The sequence below is a fragment of the Emys orbicularis genome, chromosome 15 (genome assembly GCF_028017835.1).
Source record: "Emys orbicularis isolate rEmyOrb1 chromosome 15, rEmyOrb1.hap1, whole genome shotgun sequence".
Taxonomy (NCBI): domain Eukaryota; kingdom Metazoa; phylum Chordata; order Testudines; family Emydidae; genus Emys; species Emys orbicularis.
This window is the reverse complement of record NC_088697.1, coordinates 29,264,496-29,291,628: the sequence shown is the minus strand read 5'-3', so window position 1 is coordinate 29,291,628 and position 27,133 is coordinate 29,264,496. Positions and strand designations below refer to the sequence as shown.

Below are 27,133 nucleotides of genomic sequence, written 5' to 3'. Positions count from 1 at the left end.
AGTTCTAACCAATACCACTTCCTGCTAAACCCCTTTCCTTAGAGATCTCCCAGTCAAGTGTTGCCTCAGCTCAACTTTGCTTAGCTAGTGAGATCTAGCGAGTCCCCAGCCAAGGCTGCAGGTATAGCAGAGAGGGTGTATTTCTCAAGTCCCGCTTTACATGGCAAAAATTCCTGCTGTGTAGATGGGGGTAAACTCTGACTTTAATGCTCTATAGCAGGTTACAGGGGACTTTTCAGAAATCAATTAAACACTGAACTTGATTGAACATGAAGGTCCAGGGGAGTTGGGGGATGGCTGGATAATGAAATAACTATAAAGCTAAAAGCAGTTAAAGGTGATGGATGAGGGCACAACGGCAGTGGGAACAGCTGCGGCACCCACTTCAGAGACTCTGGGTCTGAATCCCAAAATAACGCATTCCTGAAACTGAGCCTGCTGCTAAAATCCCTATTTCCCCTGCCCCTGAGGTCTGGGTGCAGGCATCAGGCTTGCTTGGTTTGGAAGTCTCAGCTCATTTCTCCTTCATGACTCTTACATAGATTGCTCCTGAGGGAATTCTGCGCCAAAAAATAAAAAATTCTGCGCATAATATTTTAAAATTCTGCAAGTTTTATTTGTCAATAAAGAAATACGGAAGCTCCAGCATGGCAGTGGGAGCCCAGGCCACTGGCTGCATGAAGGTGGGAGATCACCCTGCAGCCCCTCCCCTGCCCTGGGACATGGACTCAATGGTGAGGCTACACCCAACCCTGACACAGCACAAGGGCTGGGCCTGCCCCCAAAATACCCTGGGGTATCTATGCCGAGGGGAGCGAGCTCTCCTGTCAACTTAATTACTCCAGCCTCCGCGAGAAATGGTAGCTATGTTGGCGAGAGAAGCTCTTCCACTGACATAGCACTGTCTATGCCGGCACTTAGGTCAGCATAATTTACGTAGCTTGGAGGGTGACTTATTCAAACCCCTAAGCATCATAACTCCAATGTAAACTGTATTGTAGTGATAACCTCAGTCTCATTCAGAGAGTCATAGATTCCAAGCCCCGAAGGAACCATTGTGATTCATCCTCTCAGTTTCTCTCAATCTCGCAGCAAACCCTCTGCTTTGGTGTTTCCTACTCCTATTCGCTCTGTTCTCACTGGGGGAGGCCAAAGAGCCAGGATTAGGGTGAGAGCCAGAATTACAGCTGAGGAGTTCCCACCTCCTAGCCTTGTGCTCACACCACCTCGCCACACTGTCTCATGGATGAGACGAACCTTCTCTGTGGGAGAGTCTGCAAGATCAAGGGAGTCAATGAAATGTCACTCACTGAGAGCTGGTGTTTCACGTTCCAGCTCAGCTGGGAAATCTCAGTGCATGAAATTTTCCTTATTCCTAAAACTAGTCAGAGACTGGGCTGTGTGTGAGGGGAGCACATCCATAGGGTAGGCAGGGGGCTGGGCTGCGAGGCGGCCAGATGTGGGGTGGGCAGGAGACGGACTCTGCCAGGCTGTGATGGGACACAGCTCTGCAATGGGCATGTCTGTTACCTGGAGGAGCAAGACTCTGAGGGCACGCTCTGCTGTCCCTCATACTGCTGCACCAGTGCTCGGACACTCCAGTAGGGATTCTCAATTTCTTCATCGACGCTGCTGTTTCTGAAGATAAAAATGACATAATGAATAAGAGCCTCACAGAGCAGGGGCAGAAATCCTTGTGGGTTTTTTTAAAATTTATTGTCTGAACCTAATGATAGACATTCTTGGGGGAGGGGAAGGGGAGAACGGGGGCTAATGAAATAAAGGAAAGGAGGCGGAGGCAGCAATCCTCCGGGCCTCTTACGAATGAGAAAATCTAATTTCTGATCTAGAAAGTGTGAGACAGGAAACCCTTTCCCATCTACCTGTGATATGGCAGGGGAGGGGAACAGTGTGTTACCTGTTAAATGCCTCCAAACTCCTATGAGTAGCAGCAGAGCTTTGGAGAGGGAGGGAAGCAGGGAGTGGGGAAAAGGCTAGCTTCTGCTAATACGACAAGGGCTGGCCGTCCTGAAGAGGAACACTTGCCCATGTCCTTCGGAAGAATAATAAAACGCCAAACCCTATAGCATTGTAGGACACAGCAGCTGATAAACAGCACTCAGCAACACTACAACAATTTCCACTGCTTGGCATAATACGAGAAGGCAAGAGGAATTTAGGGAGGCATGATGGAATTGGACACCAGGGTTAGCACCCTGACTCTTACAAAAAGTGCACCCAGGATCTCTACATTCCACAAACGGTCAGTGCCTTAGTTTTATGTCTCACGTGAAAGACAGTACCTCCAGAAGCCACAGCACCTCCTTTTGCCATGCAGCGGCATTGTGCTCAGTACTGATGCAAAGGGAAGGATGTAATAGAGCTCTTAGGCTTTGTCTTCAGTGACACAAAGGTGTTTTGTTTTGTTTTCTTTTAAAGCGAGATAATAAATGTGTGCTAGTTATCGTGTTGTACAATCCTAGGTGAAGGCAAGGCACGGTCATGTATACTGCAAGGTGGCTAGGCAAGGTCAGCACTATACCACCTGTCTGTGGCTGGCCTCACCTGGTTTACCTTATGATAAAACTTCAGTGCCTTACCTCCACTGTTTTTACACGCACGTTAGTTATCCCATGGTAGAAACACACCTTTTTGCCAGTGAAGACATAGCCTTAGAGGTATCCCATCCAGGTGCTAACTCAGTCTTACTCTGAAACCAGTTACTCTGGATTGTTTGTGAGCTCCAATGAGATTACAGCAAAAGGTGGCCTGGGTTCAGGTCAACAAGCAATGTATGAATTCATAGCAGAGAGGCAGAGACCTCTTTATCTGTCCTGTAAGGAGATGCCCCCTTTACCTGCCCCCGAGGACTAAGACTTAGCACCAAGATTCACACTCATTCCAATGAGACTAGATGGGAGCACCCAGTACCTCTGTCTGTGCCGGAAAACATCACGTCCTGAGTGTGAGACATCCTGACGAACATCTGCCAGAGCAGCCACGGCACCCTGGGCCACGGCAGCCACTGAATGAGGCCTGTGACTGGCTGATGATGCTGAAAGGCTCTTCCCCACCATGCTGGCTGGGCTTTGAATGGCTGTTCTACCCGAGCCAGGTTTAAAATGAGCAGCTAAGGCAAGGATCAGCCTCATGATGGATTTCAGGTTCCCATCAACGATATCTGCAAAATGCAATCAAACCTCAGGGCAATGGGGCTCAGCAGGGTTCTTGTGTGACCAACACGTGTGAATGTAATTAAACTCAACAGGAGCATTCCAAAAGAAAGGGACTGAACAATTAGGACTGAGTTATCATTCCAGTGCTCCATACTAGTTGTTTTGTATGAAGCAGCCTGAAGTAAAATCAGTGACTGCCACCTATAGGACAGAATTTTTACTGCTCTGGGCACATTTGGGACTTCTGTATGGGACAGGGGTCGGCAACCTTTCAGAAGTGGTGTGCCGAGTCTTCATTTATTCACTCTAATTTAAGGTTTCGCGTGCCAGTAATAGATTTTAACGTTTTTAGAAGGTCTCTTTCTATAAGTCTATAATATATAACTAAACTATTGTTGTATGTAAAGTAAATAAGGTTTTTAAAATGTTTAAGAAGCTTCATTTAAAATTAAATTAAAATGCAGAGCCGCCCGGACTGGTGGCCAGGACCCGGGCAGCGTGAGTGCCACTGAAAATCAGCTCACGTGCCGCCTTTGGCACGCGTGCCATAGGTTGCCTACCCCTGGTATAGGATTATTTTCAACAAATAGTCCAGCCTATGTGTGACAGTGTTACTGAAGGATCACTACAAAGGTGTCACAGTCACTGAAGATCACTGTATCAGTAATGACTCCAACTGGCCCATGGAACTTGCATTAACATTTTTAATAGGAAAGAGGAGGGAGCTGAGCAAGAATGGATTTCTGCAACAACAACGTCTAGTAATCATTAACTAATCAATCCTCATCACCATGCACTTTCCCTCAGTGTACAAAACAGCCCAAATTTGATGACCTTCAGGGCTTACTCCAAAGACCATCCATTCTTTTTTTTTTTTTTTTTTTTTGGGGGGGGGGTGTGTTTTTCAAAGCCACCCAAGGGATTTAGACGTGCAGTAGCCATTAAATGTAATAGGAACTGGGCATCCAAATCCCATAGGCAGCTTTGAAAATTCCAGCCCCAGACTTTTGGGGAAGGACTGGATGCCTGAAGTCTGGTTAATTTTTACTTTTGGAGGGTGGGATGGGGCCAAAATAAACATTGTTAAAATACACCGCTACCTTGATATAACGCGACCCGATATAACACAAATTTGGATATAACGCGGTAAAGCAGTGCTCCGGGGGGGGCAGGGCTACGCACTACAGTGGATCAAAGCAAGTTCAATATAACGCGGTTTCACCTATAACGCGGTAAGATTTTTTGGCTCCCGAGGACAGCGTTATATCGAGGTAGAGGTGTAGATCATAAAGGTAATTAATCCATGTCACTCACAGAGACTCAGGCAGAGAGGGGAAATGACTTGCCCAAAGTCACAGAGCGAGTCAGTGTCAGAGCTATGATTAGAACTCAGGGGTTTCTGTGTCCCAGAGTCCTGTGCCCACACCTCACTCTGCGCAGGAGCTTTGATACATTAATCCTGCTTCACTCTGGGGGAATGGACTAAATGACCTCTTGAGGTCCCTTCCAGCCCTACATTTCTCTGATCACTTCAGAACATGTCCAACCTCAGAGCCCTTACACAAAGCTCAACAAAGTCCTGTCACCGAGAATGGCCAAAGGAGACTAGAACAGGCCAGACATGGCATGTGACATTTTTTCTAGGAAAACCAGAAGGGATGCAGAGCACCAGCACTGGGTTTCAACGTTTAGAGCTTACTCTGCTCTCATTTGTGCTCTGCCAAACTCTGGATGCTCATATTTTACTTTCCTGCTACCAACCTAGATACAAGAAACTAAGAAAGCAAATTCAGATCACTGAGTTAGGCGGCCTCGAGAGAGAGCTGCCTGGGCTGGGCCTAATGATATATTTGTTTACAGGGCATATAGACAAGGTTTTATCTGTATTAACAACAGCTTATAGAGTCAGTGAAATGGTGCGAACTGGCATATAATGCCTCACTGAATGGGGAAAAATAGCACAGCCTCCAGGCTGCTGGTAGCCATGCTGCTGGCATGGAGCACTTACTGTGTACTCTGAATACACAAAGGCTACCCAGCTGAGGCTTGTAACCCCAGGGCTGTGCTCTTCTCTTCCTGATAACAATAGGAAAGGTCATGTGCTCCATGATTCCAGTTTGAGTCATTGGGCACTGCACCTCACCCAGTGCCCCAGGAGGAGCAAACAGTACACTCAGCAACCAGCAAGAATAGGGGACTGTTTTCCTCCATCCGTGTGCTCTCTGTGACTAAATGATGCCACAGTAAGAGGCAGAAAGTGCATGGTTTTGCTCCTTGTGTCTCTTTCCCACCACATGTTCTGTTCCTCTTATGACAGGAAATGCTGGCAAACAGAGTTTGCAAAGCATGGGAAACAATACCACTGATTTCCAGTGGTCTGGAATGGTCTTGTTCCCACCACAGAAGGCAACAGCCCAATAACAATTTATTTATGTCCATTCAATTAAGGTTTCCAAGTCTGTGTTCTCAATTATACCATTTGTTTGGTCCTCTGACCACTCAGAGGAGAGGGGGCATTTCTTCTTCTTCTTAATACTATTATTTATTTCTTACCCTGGACTGCTCGCATCTCCTGTTTGCTACTGTTACCAAAGCAACCAAGAATTTAGTGCCGTTCAACCAAAAACTAAACATATTACTGGACTCTAGCAACAAGAGAAATTTCCGTCTTGGAAATAAATTATCTGTAGGACACAAAACAACAAAGGATCCAGTTCTCACATAGCTAGCTAAGGATCATGGTGACACTGTCATCAGGGAGCACTTACCTTTCGCTGAAGTTTGGTGCATACGAATCTTTTTCGATGCCACGAACTGCAGGACTTTCTCTACATTTTCTCTCATTTCCTGCTGGCTGGTGGGACTGACCTGAATGCCATTCAGCTTCTCACCGGCTGGGAAAATCAAACAGCCTAATTATAGAGAGTAATGAACCTGCTTGGTACTGACTGGCACTGGAACGGTTACAGGTGCAAGGAATGTAGGATTCAGCAGCTGTTATGTTGGGATGAGTAAGGGAGCCATATGTGTGACTTCTCCCTGCTCATGAGGTGTCTAATGGCAAAACAAACCGGTAGCACTGAATGTGAAGATGCTTTTTGTGGGTAATTCATTATTCCTTGTATTTTCTTGAGTCAGCACATGTCCTTTCTGTGCAGATACACTGCACTGCATGGCATAGTCTCAGCAAGGGACAGCATCAGCTTCTAGAACCACTTCTGCTCAGTCCTATTATTTCTTTCTTGTAAATATTTGTGTTTTAGTAAAGAGATTAACTCCAACCTACGGGAATCCCATCCATTAACACAGACAAGTAAACTCCAGGCAGGGCTGTCAGCGTTAGGCAGAGATACAGAACTACGGGGCTCAGATCACACATACATACACAAATGAAGTTAAGAAGCCACATATTAGCCCCACCTTAGACTATACACCCCTCTGGGTCCCTAATGCCATTCATCAATATGGGAAATCCTTTCATGGCTCCCTTAAAACAGCTCAGCTCCTCTTGTGGCAGTTATCATGGCCACGCTCGCAGGTTTTGGCATGTGTCAGGTGACAAAGTGAATGCAGTTCTCAAAGGGCCTGGAACTCGGCCACTAGCCAAAGGTTAGCAAGTGATACTGAGCTAACACATAAGGACTTCAGTGGAAGATTGGCTTTTATGATCCACAATCTTCCTTTCTCTTAAAACGACCACCCTGCTTTGATACTGCGGTGCCTGCTGGCCAGCCTCACACAGGTCCAAACATTCCACTAGCAGGGCCTCACCAAGATGCGCTTCCTCCATGCAACGCCCCACAGCCCCTACAGGAGCAATAGTGCCACTTGGTGTTACTGACCTACAAGTTCAATGAGAGTGGCCAGGATGACCCCATCTCGGAGATCCTGCCTTAGGTCCTGCACTGGCTTTATTGCTGGCTTCTTCTTCAGCTGGGAATTCACCCAGGCCACGTACGCCTGTAGTTGCTGCTGTAAACAGAAAAGAAAACAAAATATTGCAAGTCAGTGTTGTTTTAGGAGGTAGTTGCACAATTCTCACCTTTCACTCAACCGTATGTTCGCTTAGATCACAAGCACAAATGGGTTTCATCCCACCACCTACATGACACTGGCTCACAAAACAAAACCAACGTTCTGTCTGGAGTAACTCGGTACAAGCCAGAACTGGAGCAGCAGGAAGAACTGCAGGTCAGGATTGAGAGGCATCAACGCAGCTTAGAAGGAAGCTTGCACTGAACCTGCCTGCAGTATATCTGGTTCAAAGCAACCACTGCCAGTCCCTCACTTTTATTCCCTGCAGTAATTCACTCCTAAAATGTTAAAAACCAAAAATTACTGACTTTTGGATATTTAAAAAATAAATAAATATAGCTTAGTTGACAGTTAAAATAACCAGTGTAATTTTCAGTTAATTACACTAATTGTTAAGGAAATGACTGGATTTTATAATGGGCCAATTTCACTTTGGTATATGGTCCTGATACTCTTGGGCCCAACTTTCGACAGCCTTGCACCTTGTGTCCTCATTTACATCAGTGCAAGACAGTGCAAACTGTGTGAAGAACACTACCACTCTAACTGGGTAGTCTTTTACACTGTCTTTGCACAGGTGTAACCGACAGCAGGAGGCGACAGATAATAGAGAACCAAGTTTTTGATCTCCGTAAGTAGTCATCTGGTGTCAGGGGCTGACATGCAAAAGCAGTCCCATGTGCATGTGTAAGGCGTTCACCTTTTCATTCCTATACCTTACATGAGACTTTAGTGGCTAGTAGAAGCCCTGGTGAAACTGGAATTCCTTTGGGACAAGGGCTTGTGCAGCACGTGGAGTGTAATCAGATTTATCCCTTTATGGGATTACCTCCCTTTTCACTAAGCTTCCCATTATTCTGCAGCTGTGGCAGGTTTTAAGTCTCCATTCCACATTATCTCAGCAATATCAGTCATCGTTTATGCTTCTACAGCCTGCCACAAAGTCACATTCTGATCACAACACCACTTGTAATCATCCTGACAAGGGAAATCCAACTTTAAACACAACACAGCTCAGTCTGTCTGCTCAGAAAGGTGCCCGGACACTTGTGTTCAATTGGTTCTGCTCACTCAGCGGATAAGTGTGGAGCATGGTGTGAGAGGCACACTTGGGCGGTTGCTCAATTCGTTATAAAAAACAAAAGTGGTAGTGCTGAGTGGGAAGTCTAGACTTTGGGAGACACATGAGACTAATGCAGGCTTGCTGGAGTGGATTTTGCCTCCCCTGCTTTGAGTCCAGTATAGCTAGCGCTCTAATTCATTTAGTGTAATTTAGTTCTGAAGGTGCCAGTAGGTGTCAATTTTGCCCGCCCAGTTGAAAATGTCACCAGCTTCCACTGAATGGGAACACAAACCATGGAGCATAAATACAACAAGCATAGTCCTGGCTTCTCTCCCACTCATACAACAGGTACAAGAGGATGATCCCGCATTGGTTTTCAGGTCGATAGTAATAACTGCCCATGCTAAAGTGCAAGGAGGAGTTGAGTTCCTATGTGACCTAAGTTGGATAGAAGCACCTGGGCCCAAGAAAGGAGGGGCCTGGGACTTTGCACCAGGATCCAGCCACACAACACAATTTAATTTCAAGGACAGACCAGAACTCAAACCTTCTATTACACAAAGATTCAGTGAAGCTTTAATTTATTCAAGTAACTATCAGTGGAAGAGAGAGATGTTTATTTACAGAGCCATCTGTTACCCACTGAAACAGCTACAGCACCCTTACGGAAAAGTCCTATACAATTCAATAAGGTTCCATAGAGATTGAACAGGGTTACATAGAAATTATTTCAAAACCTATAAAATGAAAGAGAATGATCTCCTTTTTACACTTTTTTTTATTAACCTTCCTATAGGAATCTACATTAGGGGTATAATTCTCTACTATATTCTATAGGATGGTCCAAAACACTATAGAAAGGTTGCCATATTCTATTAGATTTGGTGGGTCTTTTCCCTATAAGCAACTCCTTTTTCACACAACGGAAATAAGTTATATAAAAATATAGCCTTATAATTAACAATTTAATACTTTCCCCTTTGTTTTCTCCCATTCGCTGCACACAAAATAAAAATCACTATTTTTGGGTAGGCATTTTTACTGGTGTGCAGTAATTAGTATCGTTATTAGAAAATCACTTCTAAAGCCCTGTAAATTTACACTTTAAATGATCCTCTCCAAAAAAGACAACTTTTTGTGGCTGTGCAATAGTGATGTCGCTATTACAAAGGGAAGGGTTTCACAGTAGTTACTGCTACAATACTGCAGACTTCCATTTAATTAGCATGTTTAGTATTTTTTCTTTTCCATTCAGAGCATAAGATTTTCCTGGAGCAGTTCAGACTGTTGGTTTGTTCATCAATAGCTTATCATGTGTCCAGAAAACTCTACTAGCTAATTAGTTTAGTGCAGGACTCCAGAGATACTCTGATTTCTGCAAAGCTAAAATCCCAAGCGGCAGCCTGTTATTTCTGGCAGCTGAGATGAACAGGTGACTGAATTTCCCAAGAAAAAAACAGACATGAAAATTTAATGACCTAAATATTGCAGAGTGGTGTTAAATGCACTACGGGATAAAACCACAAGCCCTTTACTCCAGACAGAGAACTCCACGTGTCCATATTCCAGTAAATGAAAAAAGGAGAGCAAATTTTGTGAGGATGTATTCTGCAAATGGAAACAAGCATTTCTACACAGCAGATTTCATCCTTCAGGACAAAAGAAACACTTCCTGCACCATGTCCATCAATGAGATCAGATCCCACTTCTGTATTTGTCTCCATTCAATTCTTGAAGGTACAAACAGTTACACTTGTTCCAAAATCGGAAACAGGTCATGACATTCACTGCACAACTTTGACATTCTCTCTGCATTCTTCTGTACCCAAAAATCTGAAAAACGGGTTGGGGATAATTTGGAGTCTCTTTGTCTGTCTAAGGTTCTTCCAGGAGTTAACTGCTCAGGAATCTGTTTGGTAAGCTTCTGTTAGCATCATGCATCAATTCGCAATCACACAAAAATAATTTTCTCTGGAGAATAATTCTATCCATAACACTACACTACTAATTTTAATGAGCAGAAAAGACATTTCCAATCTGATAATTATGTTATTAATTTTAGATAAATCACATATTATATATAACAACTGGCCAAATTTTTCAAACAAGGACTCTGATTGTGCACCTCAGTTCTAATGGACCCAGCTTGAGAGATATTGGGCCTGATTTTCAGGGGTGCTGAAAATCACCAACAGATCCCATTACATTCCAGTGGAATGGTGGGTGCTTAGCACTTTTGAAAATCAGACCCAAGCATGTTAGATACCCTAAAAATAAGTTACCCCAAATCAGTGGCTACTTTTCAAAATGTTAGTGTCCAGTTTGTAAAGTGATGAGCATGTTAGAAATGCTGACAGGCAGATTTCTCACAATGTGATACAGGTATGTACTAGGTACGAAACGATACTTATTGGAAAGACAATGTGTGCTTTATAATTCTTCCCACAGATGTAATGTTTTACTTCCTCTTTCTGATTATTTATAGAACTATCTGGAAATGTAACTAGTCATGTTTCCTTGTTCCCTTAGCAGTCCACATTTTCCCCTACTTGTTTTCGGTCTGTATGGAAATTCCTGCAAAAGACACTGAAAAATTTAATCTTTGGATAATTAGCCAAGATTAGTAACAATATTTGAAGTCTGGATCCAGCCGTGGGCAATAAAAAAGAGAAGCTGGAGTCTACAGTCTGTCCCTTTTCCCAGTGTCTCTCTCTCTCTCTAGGGAATATTTTTCCATAGTGCTAATTATGAGTTTTCATCTGTGCAAAGGATATTTAAGGTCTAAAAATTACCCACTATTCTTTTATTCTGGAGAATCACAATCACCCAACAGACCTCACTAGCATAGTAGGCATCAGGGTCTAGCAGCCTCATTAAGCCAATGCTGTCAAAATTACCTGTGTTACATTTAGCTTCTTTAAATTAATATCCACTGAGCCAGGGTGTTTGTTCTCTCTTCTGCTTCAGTCTTTTGCTTGCTTGCCCCTCTCTTACCCTCCCTTCTTCCATTACTCAGGAGCTGCTGTCTCTGCAACGCTGGTCGTCAGTCCTTGACCAGCATTTCTCAGGCACTTCGGCTGCTGACGCCGCACAAGATTTTTAACCTAAATACAACTTCTTTAAATTGCTCCGGTGGCATGAAGGAGCCACAGTAGCCCAGAGGAATTCTCAAAGTGCAGGAGCAGTGTAGCACCGACGTACATTTTACTCCAGTGTCCTCCTGCAGTCCCAGTATGGGGGCATGTTGGGCATGGGATGGGGAGTGGTCAAAGCATTCTGTGCTGCCTCTGGGGCTGCTTGGATTTACAATGGGGCCCCACTGCCCCCCAGAGCAGCTCAGAATCCAGGCGGCACAAGGTGGTATTAAACCATCTTTCCACCCCACTCCTCCTAGACTTCACCTTCTGTGTTGTGTCTCCTGACAGACCACAAATCTGAGTGAGAAGAATTGAGGAGCCTGAAAGAGGAGTGATTGATGCAGCAAAAGACACCCATGCCTGGTGGGAGAGAGAGAGAAGATGGAAAGAACAGAGCAGTCATTACCTTTTCCCTCATCCCCCCTTCCCCATACCTTGTGATTGTTTGTTACATCCACTTGTGGTGTCTTGTCTTTATTAGACAGTAAGAATTCTGGGACAGGGATCATCTTTTACTCTGTATTTGTGCAGCACCTATCACAATGGGGGCCTGATCCTGACCGGGGCCCTGAATGTGCTACTTCAATACTAGTAAATAATAACAAGGTGTCCTAAGCATGGGAGCAGAACAGACAGAGAGAGGAGCCCAGGCCAGGGACACGGAAAGAAGCTCCAGGTCTGGTAGAGGAGGCAGAAAGAGGGGCCCCAGGCCTGGACTGGGGAAGCCCATATGCTTCCCTGCCCGCTCAGGCCCATAGCCCTGACAGCTGCTCAGACCCTAACCTATTCTAATGTTGAACCTTTGCTCTTTGAGTGGAAGAGGGAGCTCCCACAGCGTCTATTACACTGGCTCCTGTGACACCATTACCCTGCTGGCTCCTGCCAACTACAGATGCTTCCAAACAGCACAGGATTTAACAAATCCCTGGAGCTTCCCCTTGCTGTCTTATAATCAGGTCTGGCTCATGGTTGCATCCCAGGCTGTTCTGAGAGGTAACAGCTATTGATCTAGCCACCCCAGCCTCCTTCTCTTCCCGAAGAACTCACCCTTGAATCAGCGACTGCTCAATAGCTTGCCCAACCTCTGTCACTAACAGGCTGAGTTTTGGTCCAGCCATATCCTGGGCTCTGTGAGGCAGGAACAGGTTCTGGTCCCACACCTCAATCTGAATTTCTCTCAGAAGTGAGGATTTTTTTTTAGGAATAACATATCACCCTCAGCCCAAAGATTTACTATACAGAGCACAGATTATTAGGATTGCAAAGGGGTTAAGATTAATCCTATTTAAATTAACACGGCTTTGTGTTCCAAAAGAGGGTCTGCTTTACCTGAGCTCTGTGAATGGGAAAGTAACTGTCTTACCTGGAGCTGCCTGGGGCCAAGATTGCTGAAGCTCCCAGGCAGCTTTTTTCTCTTATATTCAGATCACTATGGATGTCCCTAAAAGATCTTTCAGGACAGGGCCAGAGTTTGAAGGAACGGACCCTGGGGCCATCTGCTGTTGTGGACACATGTAGCTCCTTCTGCGGGTGAATCACAGCTGGGAACTCTCAAAGTTCTCCACTGAGCACAGCACTGATAGGGGCAGGATCATAACTGTACAATATTTCTAGGTGTGCATTTATGCTATTTTAATTACAAAGTACCCAAGACTGAGGAGGTGGCTCACACCCAACTGATGATGGGACAGATTTTGCAGGGCTCAGGACGACTCACCCCAGGAACTATTTTGCTTCCAGTAACAGGGAGCTATAACAATTTTTCAGTGCAAAAAACACCCCTTTAGGTTGAGCGCCTCTTCTCAGGCACTGGAGGCACTTACGGTTAATTAGTATTATCTAATACTTATGTTGCAGTGGAGTCTGGAGAGTGCAGTCAAGATTGGGGCCCCATTGTGCTAGGCACTGTACAAACACACAGGAAGACAATATAATTTATAATTTAAGGAGACAAGTGACATACAAAGGGTGAAGGGAGAGGAATGCAATAGAATATATATAATTGTATACAAATTTGCTTTTTTCATTATAAATAGATGAAGTAAGAGTCAACTATCCCCATCTGCCCCTCAAGCTGTCATTAACTGGCTGATACATTTTGGGAGAGTCACAGCAGAAGTATGTCTTGAGGAGAGAGCTAACAGTAGAGCAGCCTTACAGACTGGTTCAGGGAGGGTCTTCCGTGTGTAAGTAGCAGTGTGGATGAAGGTGCAGAGACTGTTTTATGAGAAGCTGATAAAGAGGTGGATGAGGCTGGCACTGCTGGAGCCTGGCAGAGCGGAGATGGCAGGGTTGACATGGTAGAACTCACGGGCAAACAAGCAGGAAGGGGTAGAGCTGGGAAGAATCTTGAAAGTGAGGACCAGAAACGTGAACTTGATGCAGTGAAGCAGGAGGAGCTTCGAGAAGGATTCAAAGAGAGGAGTGACAAGATCAGAGAGACAAGCAAGGAAAATGATTTTTATATCTTCACTCTCAGTGGACTGTGGGGATGGAGGACAGTGTGAGTGCTAAGGAAGCAGGATACAGAAGGTTGCAGTAATCAAGGTGGGAGATGAAGAGGACTTGGACAAGCGTTTCAGCTGTCTAGATAAAGAGAAAGAGCTGGATCATGGACATATTATCAAGGAAGAAGCAGCAAGATTTGGATATGGGCTAGATGTGCAGGGGAAGAGAGCGCAAGAAGTCAAAGATGATACCCAGATGATACTGTTTGTTACCAATGACAAATAAGGAGAGGAAGGTAAAGAGTAGATAAGCTACAAGAGATTGGTGGGAATAACTAAGGCATGTGAGGGAGAACTCACAACAGATGTGTTGTTTACTTCCTTTCTGGACTTCAAACTTATGCCTCATTACATGCCAAAGGCAAGTGGCTCTCTCAAAAACCACATGCCCCATCATGTGTTAATATTTACATAACACAGTTTAGATACATATGAATGCGTCAGTTTGTGGAGTCAAGACTCCTGGGTTCTATTCCTTGTCACAGAAATGATGTGTGACTTTGCGCATGTCACTTACTCTCTGTCCATTTTGTTTTCCCTGTCTGTAAAAGAGGGATATTAATCCCCACCATGCTAACATGTGTCGACATCCTGGAAAGGAGGGTGTCATAGAAGGGGAAAGTACTATTGGAGTTATTATAGTAAAAGTTAGTATGTAATTCTATACTAAAAGACTGCAGATAATATGGAGATCGGTGCTAGAGCAGCAGCTCAGAGCTTTCCCTCTACACAAGGACCAGAGAGACAGTGAGGGCAAGAGAAGCCAGGAGCTCTTGGCCTGCAGTCCACCCACCACCATCTCTTCCCAATGTCACCATGCATCAGCCTGCAGGTGGAAAGAAGGAAAGCATAACAGCATTAATATTCCCCTCCTGCTTCTCCCATCTCAGTCTCAAAACGAAGTACATAAATTATATAGGGCTTGTAGTGAATTAGGATTGTACCTGGCACTTAACTGGCTGATTTGCCCCTTTCCCCAGATGAGAGAGAAGAGAAATAACTAGCTCTTCTAGTGTGACATCTCACATGAGCCTTAGCTGCGTTTTTGAGGATGTTTCAACTTTAAAGCAGGATGGAAACTTAGCCCCCGAATCCGTCGAGCGTGTGACCCTGGCGCTTCGGAGCATAGACCACGTCCCTGGCAGTCAGTGTCTCTTCAGCACTCCTCGGGTTTCTTCATAAATCAATCTGGAAATACGCTTTACACCACCACGGCGCGCCAAACGACGAATAGCCGGCTTCGTGATACCTTGAATGTTATCACGGAGCACCTTGCAATGGCGCTTAGCACCCCCTTTCCCAAATCCTTACCACCTTTGCCGCAACCAGACATGATGCCACGACCTTCGAAACACCCTGCTTAGAAAACCAGAATAAACTCTAGGCATTCTTATCAGCCCAGTGTAACTTACCATCTGCCACTTAGGGCTCGATTCCCTCCCCTTTCTAGCACAGTATCAGTGGGGAGTCAGCCATGTCTGCCTGGCAGTAAACAAAACATCATGTTTTAAAGGCAGGTTATTGTGCCTTCGTGTACTAGTCTGCCCTTTATTTTACCTCTTTTTAGAGTCCCACTTGCATGGGACAGTGCAGGGATAACTGCCTTGAAACTTTCAAAACTTTCTCAGAGGTTTGGGGGCTGCTTGTTTTGAAGTTCATCCAGCCTCTTCTGCTTTCAGTAGGCAGCATAGTTGATATACCAGATCCCTGACTTTTCTTGGGTTCTGAACTTCTTGCTACCTCTTCCCCATAGACTCTCACTGCCATCTGCTTCTGGGAAGAGGCGCGTCTCCCTTATTTCCAAATGTATTCGGTGACAGAAAAGGTCTCAAGAGTCTGAATCTCTCCCCATGGCTGGGCTTGAGGGTTCAATCTAGGATGGTAACAGGTCTCGCAGTCTTTCCTCTGCTTTTCCTTTACATCTTATGAACACTGCTCACAGAACAAGTCTAGCGAGATCAGTAAGAAGCTTTCTGTGCCCACTGCCCTCCTGCTGTGGGGCTGGTTTCAGTATTAAAGGCATTCAGGGTCCTGCATGTTCAGAGCACTGAGCCAAGTGTCTGCAGCAATGAAGCTCAAGGACCAGCCTAATTGCATCAGGACGTAATGTGTTTAAGGCCTTGCATGGTTTCTAAACTCTCTGACATTATCTTAATTAGATGATCTCTGTAATCTCCCATGTTCTTCCACTTTGAGTTTCTGTTGGTTTTGTTTTGACTAGGTCTTTGTAGAAGCAGAGAATAAAACCCCACAAACAAATAGAACAATGTTACCCTCCAGACCAGCATAAAATGATTCATCCTGGAAAGAGATGCCTGGGTCTGATTCAGGCTGACAAATACACGGGAGCAGCCTGGATCTGGCCTCCATGTAATGAAACCCAGGACTGTGGGCCTGAGTGAGTCCAGAATGTCTATGTCGGGTTGTGTTACAGCCAAGGCCGCTCATTCATAAAACGTTCACTTCAAAGCCTGACATTCAATTTCTTTCAAAACAACGTTTGGGCCAGTGTAAATTCTTTCTTATTCAGTATAAGGCCTGTCCCAAGCACACAGAATTCCTCAGTCATGGCTGCACTGTCTGGAAAGGAGGCAACAGTGCAATTTTGCATAGACAAGGAGGCAGAGATAGTGCATGAGCTGTAAAAGACAAAGCTGCATCAAAATTCTTGACATAGCATCCAGGGAGGTGGTGAATCAGGTCAGAATAAAAAAGAACTACCTGAACCTTCACCCATATTTGGAATTGAACGTGGGCATTTTTAAAATTCTGGAGTGTTCGGAGAAGTGCTTTTCACTGACTTGCTGTGATATGGAGAGAAATATCATCCGGGGGTTCTGCTGGAATTCTAGCCAGGATTGGAAAAACTGTTCTCCATGTGATTTCTAGCCCAGTTTTGAAGACCCAAAAGGTTCAAACCACTGGGAGAAGCGACCTAGCCAACCCCATATACCACACTATTTCCAGAGTGTGATGATAACAGCTTCCCAATAGGGGTGCTATAGAATGAGTATGTCTAGGAACTTACAGAACTCTACTTTCAGGAATGACTTGACGAGAGAAAACAATACATGTGGAGGAAGGAATAAAGCCTGAATGTTGACCTAGTCTTGGCTCCTTCCCTTTCTATGCTTGAACACCGAACACTGGGGATACTCAACAGGATTTTCATGCCTGCCTTCTAGTTTTTATGGTCTTCAGCTAAATTGTTGCTTCAGATCAGTAAATTAATCTCAAACAATGGTCCCCAGTTTAATTAGCTGGATTTAAAAAAAAAAAATAGACGCACTGGGTCCACTTCTGCCCTCCTTTATACCATGGAGCCCCTCTGAAATTATTGGGGGGGTGTGGCCATGACCAACAGCAGAATTCAGCCCAAAGACTTTAGACTGGATGTGCCCAAAGCTGTAGAAAGCCATTGACCAGGTCTCTCAAATTGTTGAAGGGATATTCCAGTCAGCTCTGTGTGGTCAGGATGTGTGTAATTGACTAAGCAGAGTTCTAAACCCAGCTGTCTAAACTCACCTTTCTAAATACACATCTCACACAGTAACATCTCTAACCCTCCATTTAAAACTCCTGGTTTGGCAGAACAGTATGTCTGGTTCCAAGTACAGAGGAGCTGGAATCTTTACTTCTGAAATCACTTGCTCAAGTCCTGGCAGTAATGGCTGGGTGGGAATGACAGTCACCATCGGAATCCCAGCTAGGCTGCCATTTGCTCCAGGGAGGGGACTAAATTACTGGCCTGTGAAGATTGTTTGGTCTATGAGGGAGCAGCTTGTTGGCAGAGCTTCAAATGCCAACTCAAGCTCCAAGAGGTATGTGAAGGACAAGGTGATGGGCTAAAAGTGCACTTCACACATTAGCCAAAAGAAAACAAGGGCAAGAATTTCCAGAGCTCCCAACCACCCAACACAGCATTTGTCTATGACAATTTCTCTCAGAGATTTCCCCCTTTCTTTCAGCCACAACCAAGGTCCCTCTTAATAATGGGAATCTTGGGTTTCAAAGGGGGGTATCCCCATATTTCCCGCAAGAAAATCAGACCCCAGCCAATAGAAGGGGCAAGGCCAATGTGATAACAACGGAGTTGTTGCTCATTCCAGGTCCAACCCCTGAGTGGCAGCATATAATACCCAAAGGCACTGGCTAATAATCCTCTTCATTCAGCCTCCAGAGCTCTGAGAATTAACCATTTGGAGTCTCTCATGTTTTGATCAGAAAATCATGCCTGAAATGTAATTTTAACACCTTCTGTCACTCAAGAGCTTTTTATGTCCACACTGACTTATTAGTTATGCTGCAAACCCCACACTCTCTTCTGTCCATGCAGACTCAGGCCTTAGCAGTGCTGGGTACAGCCCAGGGAGCCAGCGAGTCTGAGACTGTTGGCAAATTTTCAAATATGTTATTTTCAGAAATACCATTTCTAGAGCCAAAGAAGAGTAATTGGGAATGACAGACCCTATTTTTATTATGGTAAAGTCAGGTCCAGATTAATCAATGAGCACTCGATGCACATGCACAGGGTCCCTATCTCAGGGGGCCCCCTGATCACCCAGAAACAAAAACAAAACTGAGTGGCGCAGCTACTCACACAAATTTGGCCCAGCTGCCCTTCCATCTTGATGGGGCTATATGAGTACAGGTCAGGCGGAGGAAGTGAGCAGAGCGGGGTGGCCGGGATCAGGAGGAGCCACCCTAAACCAGGACAGAAGCAGAGCGCTGAGCCAGGGGGATGCTGGTGAGTGCCCAGGAGGATCCCGGGGGCAGTGGGTAAGGCGCTGGAAGTGAACTGCTGGTGGGCTATGTGGGTGAGGGTGGAGAGTAGGGGGGCTGTGGATGAATGGGGGTTGTTGGGTTTGGGGTCCAGGATGCTGAGGGCTGTGGACAGTGGGGCTGCAGTGAGTGGGATGTATGTCAGGGCTACTAGAATATCAGGATAAGTGAGGGCTTGAAGAGGGTTGTTGGGGTATATCTGGGATGGGGGCCATTCAGGGGTCTGTGTGTGGGGTGGGAGGGACAAGGCATTTGAGGATCTGTGTATGGGGTGGTGAAAGAGTGGCATTCTGGGATGGGATAGGTAAGGGAGGGGTGCTTTAAGAAAGGAGGGGAAGCCCCCAATTTCCATAGTGCACAGGGTGCCAAAATTCTTTAATCTGGACCTAAGTACAGTGCGAAACCCCAAACATTGTGGGCCCAATTCTTGGCTCAGCTGCGTGGCCCCTTTACACCATTCTAGAAGCATAAAGGGCTGTACAGCTGTGGAACTGACCCCCCCCCCCAATATGTGTATGGGGCCCCACTTGGCACAGAGGTGGTAGAATAGCTCTACGCCAACCTTCTCCTCACAAGCCTCGGGCAGGGCCTGCCAGAGAAAGGAGGTGCAGGGTGACTGAAATGCCGCACCCTCTGGGGCCGTGGGCACTTAGAGTAAGTTAGAGTCCTGAGGCTGCTGTAACGTACACAACGGCTAGGCAGGCCGCACCACAACCTATTACACACACACACACACACACACACACCCTTTGTACATTTAGGCCAGGAGATGAGAAAGAGGGAATCAGGAGCAGTGTGATGAGGCCAATAAATCTGAGAACAAATCCATTTCAACCCCTCTCCTCAACGTGTTTCCTGCACTCTGGGCTGTTGCTGCTATAGGGATAACGACACCTTGAGCTGAGAGTACACAGCGCTAGTGCTTAGCAACGGGTTCTGTACGTTTAAAAATAGCTGGAACATTTCCCTTATATTTTAGTCTGTTTCCAAGCAGAGATGAAGTGGCTCACAGCCAGGAGAGGGGGCTGTCAAATTCACAATTTAACCACTTTGGCACCACTGTGCATCAAATGAAATTGGGCCTTGCCCAAAGCCCCAGCTACCTACCTCAGTTCTGATTCTTTAGGAGACTGGGAGCTAATACTTAAAACTGTCACTAGATGTGCTGCTGGATGTGCCATCTTTCCCCTGAGATATAAAACTGAGATCTTGAACATTTGTCATCATTTATTACAACCCATTTTTTGCAAGAATTGGGTTTTAATGCCAGCGTCCTGAACAATTTCTACCTCAAGTATTCATATTCTGCCTCCCTTTATCTCCCCCACAGTTTTAATTCTTCACTTCCTATCCTAAACTCTTGCACAGTCATGTTCTAAACAGCTGTCCTGTTCCACCCTAGAGATGATTGCATTTCAGTGCTGGGTGAAGTGATTCTTGCATGTGCGTATGTATATAGATATTTTGTACAATCAGTGATGCACTTTGGGATCCATTTGGAAAAGGTGCTATAGATAAATAAAAACTTATATTTCTATTTATTATTTGTAAAGGGACTGCTAAGTGCACAAGAAACAAACTACTTACAGTACTGCCGGCTGGGAACAAGCTGCTTTATTCAACTACATAACAGAGTGGGGGGAAACAGGCACCAAGTAACTAGGAAGTAAGGGAGGAGTGAAGCATGACACCCATCCATAATACTCACTGTAACCCATTTAACTCCTTGACCACTTTTACTACAGTTTTTTTAAATCACACATGACACAGAAGCCAGCACCACCACTCACACTCTACTGACCACAACTTCATTTCAGTTTGCTGCAATGTAATAACAACTCCCCTTAAATCTCCTCCGATGAAACCATGCCTAAGTGAGGAGACCGCAGAGAAGAATGATCTGTAATAGACATCTGAGTATCAACCATTGTTATCACTATAGACTAACAGGGTATTTAAACTTTTGCAGGACACACGTGGGAGAAATGTCCCTGTGAATTCCTTTGTTTCCCTCAATGTAAGCAACCTCTATCTTCCTTTGGCTCTGCCCAAATGGTTGCTTCCCCAACATCTGGTAAAAGACCGTACCAACACATATGGTAGCTGTGATACTAGAATTCTCACTCTGTTCCTGCCTGCGGTGGGGTGTTTTTGTACGTGGCACCTGATCCTGCTTTCCTCAACTGGGAACTTTGCATGTCACTTCCATAACATGATGGGCAGACCCTGTGATTATGCTATTTTCCTATGCACGTACCTTTAGCCCCTCAGACTGTTTCTAAAGGCCCTGCAAGTGCTGACTACATCCTAGACAGGCAGCTCTGTGCACTGATGCTATGCCTGAAATCTACAGTGGGCATCCATCTGGTTAAATACATCTCAGCACTTCTGCAGGATATAATTACCTCTGAAGTTCAACAAGAAGGAAAGTCACTAAAAGGCAAGATGCCAGAGTTTTTTCATTTTAAATTGACTGCTGAACTCCCCACACAACACGTCATTCCCCTCCCAAGCTGTTGCTTCAAGAATAGTTTCTGGCACCTTGCAGAGAGTGTTTTAGTGCCACCGCCTCCTCTCCAGGCTGGTTTTTCAAAGCCTTTTTTCTTTAAATAAACATAATGTTTCCATTCAAGCCCACATGTAACAGGCTTTGCCCTTAACAGTCAGAGATCATCGAATGGTTGCTGCCAGTATCTTGGAGTAGACGCTTCTTTCACCCAGAATCTCAAGTGGTCCCACTGCACCAATTCAAACAAATCAAAGACTTAGTTTAAAGTCTGTCAGATCAAATTTGGATGAAACATTATCCAACACTTCAAGGAAGAAAAGGAACATTGGCCCTTTATATTCAGGGTTAGACAGCGGCCAGCTCTGCATACGATGTAGGAGAAAGGGAGTCAGGAACCTTGTGTCCTTGGGAAAAGGCTGGGCACAATGTGACTGAAGAGTGCTGTTGATGATACTATGTCAAGACAAAAACATCTACCCTCCAAGGAGAGGAAGTAGCCAGGGAGGCAGCATGATCTAGTAAACAGGACACTGGACTGGGAGTCAGGAGACCTAGATTGTATTCCTAGCCAGTGACTCACTGTAAACTTGGGCAAGTGACTTCTCCTCTTTCTGCCTCAGTTTCCCATTTGTAAAGTGGGGATAACCATTTTTACCTTTCTCCGTAAAGCACTTTAAGGTCTATGGAAATATCAATAACTACTTAACTGTTAATATTATTATTAATATATCCTGCAAAAGGATGGCAAAGCTGCTGCCGAGGAATCAATGCATAATCTAGCCCAAGGTCATTGAGTGAGTCTGTCAGAGCTGGGAATAGAACCCTAGCTGCTTGAATCCTAATCCTGTACCTTAACCACAAGGCATCTTTCCTCTGTTAATAGCCCTGCTGCTGGCCAGGCACAGGGGCTTCTTCTGTCAAAGTGATAAGAAACCCTACTTGGCCAAGCACTGAGGGATCACAGTACCTTGGTAGGAACAAAAAAATCTCTCAGTGTAAATCAATGTCTGGTAAACCCCAGCTGTGTTTTCTGATGCTTGGTACTTGTGGTACAGCAGAATTACCAAGCAGCAGCTGCCTGGCATCTCACAGACCAGATGGGCAACCTGGCAGGGCTATGTGGCATTAGCAGTTCTTTCATCTCCCTTCCTTTCTTGATCTGAACAAGCCTTAAGCATCCTGAACCTGATTCTCCACTTATTTACAACAGTGTAAAACAGGAATTCCAAATTCAATGGAGTTACACTAGAGTAAAACTGATGTGAGGCCAGAATCAAGCCCATTATGTGGAAAATATCAAAGCCTCTAAGGAGTCACATATAGCCTAGTCATTGGAATCCAGCCTCAGTTGAGCCACTGCATATCAAGACCACTGCATAGTCCCATAGCAAGTATACAGGGATAGGAGTGACCCTAATGATCTGAGCTACTACAGACAGGGAGACAGGAAAAAGTAAAAAACAGCTCTCCATGGTGAATCCTATTAGCCAAAAACAGTATTCATTACAAAGGGATACCTAGGGCAGATTTTTTTCTGCTAAGATCTCAACAGTTGAGAGAGAGAGAGATCTATCATGGACCAAGAGGAACAGAAGAGCTGAGAGAACCACATTGGAGAAAGACTCTTCAATGCCAGAAAATTACTCTAACTTTAAAAAAAAATAGGCTCTGTCACTGGCACTTGGATCTCACAGAGATGGGTCCTATTTAAGAACCTACGTATAAAAATAGATATAACAAACCCTGTTAATGCAATAAGACAGACTGTGCATGCTTAAAAGTCAGGCAGTTCCCATCACAGCAATCACTCAGCTAAAACCCAGCAGCGCAGGGACTATTATTATTTCCCACAACTAAGTGGCAATTCTGAGGCTCTTTGCTGCTGTCAGGCAGTGGCACTCTGATTCAGACAAGATTCACACAGGGGTCCTGGAAGAGTCCTCAATGTTTCATCCTCCAAGGAGGAGCCAGCCCTATGCAAAGACCATGCATGTTCTTCAAACATAAGCCTGGAAGGAGCAAACAGTCACTTTAGGCAACACATTGCTCATAAACAGCCATCTACTGAGTCTGTCAAAGGAAATGATCCTCCTACTTCCAAAGGAAAGTATGGACGGGAGAATAATTGTTGAAGTTCAGGAGCATTAACTGCTTGGAGCTGTCAGGGCCTTTTCTGACATGTTTACTGAAGCTCTGAATTCCCCATCAGTCTGAAACAACTGACAGAAGTCTGTGCTCGTGTCCTAAATAAGCTGCATTTCTTCAGTGAGAGAGGTGCTGAGATAAGACCACATAGATTGCATCATCACAAAGTAGATCCTGTCCTCTACGGTACTGTTATAACCTGCCACTTACAGCCACCATGCATTCCCGTGCTGCCGTCCAGCTGCGGGTCTGAATTATTTAACGGCCTCAAAGCAGCAAAAGCTGCCTTTACAAACAGCAGGGAAGCACCTTCACAGCAGAATATTCCATTAATGAAAAAGGAACAGGAGTTGTATGATGCCCATGGGAGAGCTTGCTGCATTTCAACATTAAACAAAACTCACTCTGCTTTAGATGTGTCCAGATGACATACTTGCAGCCTCTCTTGGCCTAGGGACTTTAAAAGGGAAGGAAAACAGTCCTGAATTGCAGTTTGAAGGGCCCCTCAGCAATCAGGGATTATGTTAGTCACTGAGACAGCACCTTCTGACAGGTGATCTGTGAAGCAGAACAGGCACCAGCTGCAGAAAGGGCAATAATGGCACATTTCAATCCCTTCTCCTGGGTTAATGAGCCTGGTCCTTAGCCAGCAGGACGGATAGGGAGGGAAGGAAACAAAGGCACCTACTCAACTCAGTTTACAGGCTACATGCAAATTCCCATGTGCAAATTGACTTCTGCTTAAGCCGGAACCACACCTGCTCTGGAGGACTACCTGTACAGTGGGTGCATCTGAGCCCTGTGCGTGCATCTGTATGCATACTAATGAGTTGTGTGTTTGTGCGTACTGTATGTGCGTGTTCATCTTCCATGCACAGGTTTGGAAATGGAGCCCACATTCTGCAAGGTACATAATTCCAGTTACAGCCACCGGTTCACAGGAGAGATGCGCTACAAGGGGCATAACAGCAGTTAAGTTGGTATGGTGGCTCCTTCAGTACCATTGTGTGAAATCAGGTCTAAGACTTTTTAGCGTGGACCTGGTTTTATACTCTACCCCAATGCTGAGAAGTTTCTCACTCTCAGCGCTCCTGACATCAGCATGCTGGGTTGGCATCCGTCACTACGACTTTTGCCTACACATAAGGGCTGCACAGACATTGGGGGACACTGTTTCAAAGCTGTGGGAGGTCTATAAACAACCCTTTTAAGGCATAAGGAAGTACTGTGGAGGGAGTGTGTCTAGTGGGTCAGAGCAGAGGATAAGGAACAGGGACTTTTAGTTCCATTCCCAGCTATACAGATGACATGCTGTAAAATGGGGATAATGATACTGTCCCACTTTACTAACTTGCCTTTAGTTTTAACTTGCAGTGCATGGGCTAGCCTCGTGCACTCAGCTGCCATGCAGGAGATTTAAGGGGGAATCCCAGTCTTGTTTCTCTGCCCCACGGCTAGACCGAAGTGGGAATATCGGAGTTGCTACTATTAAACTGGGAGAGGAAAGGGCTTTTGTTTTTTTCCCCATGGCTACCAGGACAGCCCTTGGATGATACCAGACAGTATGGGTGGGAGCAGACATTGCAAAGAGACTGATTTCTGCTCCCACATGGAGAACGCTTGTTTCATGGCCACCATTTTGGTTGACACCAGGAACTGAAGAGGGCTGAAAGCAGGAGTCTCTACAACTTAAGCTAAAGAACCCGGCTCTCTAGCTCAGAGCTATAACAGACTGACATCCTTTGTAATGAGCGCAGAAGAGATAACACACACTGACCAGTGGATTATACTAAAACTGCATGTGTTTGATATAGGGATGGGGTTTTTGGTACAGGTCAGGCAGGAGGGCCTGGTACAGGGATGCTGTATTGAGGAGGGGGAAGGATATTTATACTGTTAAGCAGGAGGGATTTTCAAATCAGTAGAATATTAAAAGAGATAAATGTGGCCTGCCATGAAGCTGAAGGCTCAGATCCTTCTTGTCCCCCCGTTTTCTGTCTGGGCCTACCAAGCCCAGAAGGGACCTGTGTTTGTGGCTGAGGATGGTGACAAAGAAAAGTCATGTGATGATGGGGCTTGGAATGGATGAAGAAGCACTAAATACAAACAAAACAAGCCATACTATCTAGGAAGGAATAAAATGTGACAAGATTCCATCACTTCCATGTGAGGAAGGAAACAGCAGGAAATCCTTAATTCCCTATTCTCCTTCCTTCTCATCTTACAGACAGGAAACGCCTCCTTATTGTGGTGTATAGGGTGCAGCACACTTTGCCCACAGAACCAGCCCAGCAGGGGCTGTCCTGGCATTTTTTACTGGGGCCACACAGAGGCAAATGGCAACTAGACAAAGTTCATTTAAACTAACTTTCTGTGCATCCTAAAGAGGGGAGGTATAAAACTATCCACTTCCCAATGTAGTCTCAGGAGTTGTATCTCAGTGACTTCTTGGCAGGTCTCACTCAGTGATTCAAAACTCACCTGGCTCCCTGCGATCAAAACAAGGAACTTAGACGCACTTTAAAAATGATAGTTTCCTCCCGTTCAAGCTGAGTTTCAATCCCTGGCTATTTAACCTACAAATCAGGATGAAAAACGAACCACACAAACCACAACATGCCACCCACTCTCAATAACTCTGCATGCCCTTAAAACAGACTTACAGCCTTTCCAACAGCAATTCAAATACAGAGACCTACAGAGCACAAGAGGAGCAGCCAATTCTAAAGGGTAACTGTTCCCTCCTGACCTCGCTGCACTTTATATTACGTTTTGATCCCAGAGTAAATGCTTCTGCAGCATTTTGCACAGAAACTACCAGCAGTTAAGGACCCACAAACTCTTCTAAACTACTGCAAATCTGCAGAATGCCAGCTGGACTGCCCAGTATGCCCTTCTGTCACCAAGCATCTCTTTCTCCCTTTCCAGGATAATTTCTCTCTCCCAGTTTCTTATTAGTTCTGCGAAGCACTGGGAGGGACACAGCTTTATGAGAGATGCTATGTAACAGAAAGCTGCATTGCCCTGTAAGGGTCTGTATGAGACCTGGGACATGCATTTACCTCTGAGAAGCCCTCTTGCAGAATATCCAGTAAATTCCCCCTGGCCAAACAGGCAAGCATTCTTCACGAGCCACGTTCTCAGAGCACACAGAGCAGATCCTCCAGCTCAGGGCGCGATCTCCTTCTCCTCCTCCTCCTCCTTTCAAAGACAAAGAGTTGGAGCTCATCGGGGACCTTATTCATAGTCTCATATGTGCAGCCCGTTACTGCAAACAGGATACTTGAGCCAAAGTCAAGACTCGTACTGAGCATGCTCGTGAGGGAGCCACTGAGGGAGTAGCAGGCGAGATGTCACACGGTTCCTATAGAAACGACTCAGCTCACAGGATGCAGGCCCAGGAACCAGGGGGTGAACATCTGAAACCTATTTCCAGCCAGCGGCCCTGGGCCCTGCGTCTCACACAGCGCCTGCTGGTACAAGAGACTTTCAAACCTACCAAACACAGCACGCCCTGTGCTGTGTGGGGGTGGGGAGAGTGTGCAGGGTAGAGGTTAGCAGATAGCAGATTCCTGGCTTACTTAAGAAAGAAAAGTTAGAGGAAAGGCTGGAACCGCTGCTAGCTGTAACTTTCATTGTTGCTGTGAAGCCATGGAGAAAAAGCAGAGCGCTCAGCAAACCCAGCTCCAGTACAGCGACAGGAAGCTGCAACCAGGCCCTTAGATAATTAGTTATATTTATACAGCACCTAAGCAGGGCTCTGTGTGCTGTGGGATAAA

At 45.4% G+C, this 27,133-nt stretch overlaps 1 protein-coding gene and 1 pseudogene across 1 annotated transcript in view; both read right to left on the bottom strand.

The window, feature by feature from the left end:
* The window catches only part of DIXDC1 (DIX domain containing 1), a 51,627-nt gene extending 25,151 nt beyond the window's left edge, over positions 1 to 26,476 (bottom strand). Inside the window, exons 1-5 of the mRNA XM_065417164.1 lie at positions 26,417 to 26,476; positions 7,019 to 7,148; positions 5,945 to 6,070; positions 2,932 to 3,181; positions 1,531 to 1,638 (exon numbers count right to left, since the gene is read on the bottom strand). Of these exons, the coding sequence (XP_065273236.1) occupies positions 1,531 to 1,638; positions 2,932 to 3,181; positions 5,945 to 6,070; positions 7,019 to 7,148; positions 26,417 to 26,476 (674 nt within the window). The remainder of the gene's footprint in view (positions 1 to 1,530; positions 1,639 to 2,931; positions 3,182 to 5,944; positions 6,071 to 7,018; positions 7,149 to 26,416) is intronic.
* On the bottom strand, positions 14,999 to 15,251 carry LOC135889114 (uncharacterized; annotated as a pseudogene).
* Positions 26,477 to 27,133: the final 657 nt, after the last annotated feature.